The 3,038-nt window shown below is 48.8% G+C and overlaps 1 protein-coding gene across 2 annotated transcripts in view; it reads left to right on the forward strand.

The window, feature by feature from the left end:
• GYS1 (glycogen synthase 1) overlaps positions 1–3,038 on the forward strand; it is a 21,632-nt gene that overhangs the window by 4,605 nt on the left and 13,989 nt on the right. For both annotated transcript variants that reach the window (XM_003801506.3, XM_003801507.3), the window contains 2 exons: positions 969–1,154; positions 1,398–1,542. In XM_003801506.3, coding sequence (XP_003801554.1) covers positions 969–1,154; positions 1,398–1,542 — 331 coding nt within the window. The remainder of the gene's footprint in view (positions 1–968; positions 1,155–1,397; positions 1,543–3,038) is intronic.

Raw genomic sequence — 3,038 nt, forward strand, 5'->3', positions numbered from 1 at the left:
CGTCATCGTTGTTTGGGGGGCCCGGGCTGGATTTGAACCTGCCACCTTAGGTGTATGTGGCTGGCACCTTAGCCACTTGAGCACAGGCGCCAAGCCAAGACCCCCAGCTCTCAATGTCAGCTTCATTTACTCTAATCTTCCAACTCTAGGGATTCTGAGACTTTAGTAATGAGAGGGCAGCTGGTAGGAAGGCTTACCCAGAGCATTCTGGGAGTTGTAGGTTTCTAGTCTGATACTGACTGTTCTTACTGTCTCACATGGGGCTCTGGATGCTTCAGATCTCTAACCTGAGAGCCAGGAATGTTGGTTCTGGTCCCCTTCCTGGTTTTAAAAGACTTAAGAAGCTTAATTTCCCATATCCTAGGACAAACAATTTAGGAACTGACTGCACCTAGGATATTCTGGGAGTTGTAGTCCTTTTGCCAATGTTGGGTGCAGAATATCTACCCTTGATTGAAATAAGGGGTCTCCAGGAATTGTGTCCAGGACTTGAGGACACAAAAACTTCAGTCTCAGGCGGTGCTTGTGGCTCAGTGAGAGGGCACCAGCACCATATACTAAGGGTGGCGGGTTTGAACTTGGCCCCAGCCAAACTGCAACAACAACAGAAAAAAATAGCCAGTCGTTGTATCAGGCACCTGTAGTCCCAGCTACTCGGGAGGCTGAGGCAAGAGAATCGCCTAAGCCCAGGACCTGGAGGTTGCTGTGAGCTGTGATACTATAGCACTCTACCAACAACAAAATGAGACTCTGTCTAAAACAAACAAACAAAAAACTTCAGTCTCTCAGACCTAGTGCCAGGATTTAGTTTCCTGTCCTGTGGGGATGGCTGCAGTGTGCCACCAGCAGTTTTCTGTGCAATAGTGGTAATGGATTTACCTCTCCCCTGAATCTTTGTCCATGCTGGGGATTGCTAGCTCTCTTATGACACATGTGGAGACAGTGGTTCTGTTCCTGTTGCCCCATAGTTCCTGGCCCAGAGTGAAGAGAAGCCACATGTGGTTGCACATTTCCATGAGTGGTTGGCTGGTGTTGGGCTCTGCCTGTGCCGTGCCCGGCGGCTGCCCGTGGCAACCATCTTCACCACCCATGCCACCCTGCTGGGGCGTTACCTGTGTGCTGGTGCTGTGGACTTCTACAATAACCTGGAGAATGTGAGCTGGGAGTGTGGCAAATGGGGGGCTGTGGGTATGTCAGGACAGCTGAAAGCTCTGAGAAACCCAAAGGGATCAAGTTCCCACTTCTCTCAGGACCCAAGAGTCCCAGTCGATAGTCCCTACCCTCTCTCAAACCCAGGAGTTCAGCTGCCAGCCCCTGCCTTCACCAGGACCCTAGAGCCTAAACTTCTAGTCTTCTACCCCGTCGTTCTAACCTAACTGCCCACCCTTCCCACCCAGTTCAATGTGGACAAGGAAGCAGGTGAGAGGCAAATCTATCATCGCTACTGCATGGAGAGGGCAGCAGCCCACTGTGCTCATGTCTTCACGACTGTGTCCCAGATCACCGCTATCGAGGCACAGCACCTACTCAAGAGGAAACCAGGTAGGAGTTGGGCTGAAATCCCTAGACAAAAATGAGATAGGGGCTCAGCGCCTGTGGATCAAGTGGCTAAGGCACCAGCCACATACACCTAAGGTGGCAGGTTCGAATCCAGCCCGGGCCCACCAAACAACAATGATGGCTGCAACAGAAAATGGCCAGGCGTTGCGGTGGGCACCTGTGGTCACAGCTACTTGGGAGGCGGAGGCAGGAGACTCGCTTGAGCCCAGGAGTTGGAGGTTGCTGTGTGCTGTGATGCCACGGCACTCTACCTAGGGGGATAGCTTGAGGCTCTGTCTCAAAAAAAAAAAAAAAAAAAATGAGGTAGGCAAATGTCTTAGCCAAGGGTGGTACAGATGTTCCTTGATTTATGATGGAATTATGTCCCATTATAAGTTGAAATAATTTAAATTGAAAATGCATTTAATACAACTAACCTGCCAAACATCATAGCTTAACCTAGCTTACCTTAAACATGCCCAGAATACTTACAATAGCCCACAGTTGGGCACAATCATGTAATACAAAGGCTGTTTTCTAGGCTGGGTGCAGTGGCTCATGCCTGTAATCCTGGCATTCTGGGAAGGCTGGAGCAGGTGGATCCCTTGAGCTCTAGGGTTCACCACCAGCCTGAACAAGAGTGAGACTCCATTGCAACTATAAATAGAAAAATTAGCTGAGTGTGTGGAGGTAGGCACCTGTAGTCCCAACTACTTAGGAGGCTGAGGCAGGAGAATCACCTGAGCCCAGGAGTTGGAGGTTGTATTGAGCTGCAGTGACATCACTGACTCTTATCTAAAAAAAAGAAAAGAAACTATTTTATTTTATTATTTATTTTTTTTTTTGTAGAGACAGAGTCTTACTCTATTGCCCTCAATAGAGTGCCGTGACATCACACAGCTCACAGCAACCTCCAATTCCTGGGCTTAGGCGATTCTTTTGCCTCAGCCTCCTGAGTAGCTGGGACTACAGGTGCCCACCACAACGCCCTGCTATTTTTTCATTAGTTTGGCCACAGCCAGGTTTGAACTCGCCACCCTCAGTATATGGGCCTGGCGCCCTACCCACTAAGCTACAGATGCCACCCAAGAAGCTATTTTATAATAAAGTGTTGAATATCTATCTATCTCACATAGCCTAGGAGATGATCAAAATTTGGAGTATAATTTCTACTGAATGGATAGCTTTCACACCATCATAAGATTAAAAAATCATAAATTGGCTTGGCACCTGTAGCTGTGGTTAGAGTGCTGGCCACATACACTGGGGCTGCTGGGTTCAAATCCGGCCCAGGCCTGCTAAACAACAATGACAACAACAACAAATAAATAGCTGGGCACTGTGGCAGGCACCTGTAGTCCCAGCTACTTGGGAGGCTGAGGCAAGAGAATCACCTAAGCCCAAGAGATGGAGTTGCTGTGAGCTGTGACACCACGGCACTCCACTGAGGGTGACAAGGTGAGACTTTGTCTCAAAAAAAACAAAACAAAACTGGGCAG

Source organism: Otolemur garnettii, unplaced genomic scaffold (genome assembly GCF_000181295.1).
Source record: "Otolemur garnettii isolate 467f Iridium unplaced genomic scaffold, OtoGar3 scaffold00211, whole genome shotgun sequence".
In the NCBI taxonomy this organism is placed as follows: Eukaryota; Metazoa; Chordata; class Mammalia; order Primates; family Galagidae; genus Otolemur; species Otolemur garnettii.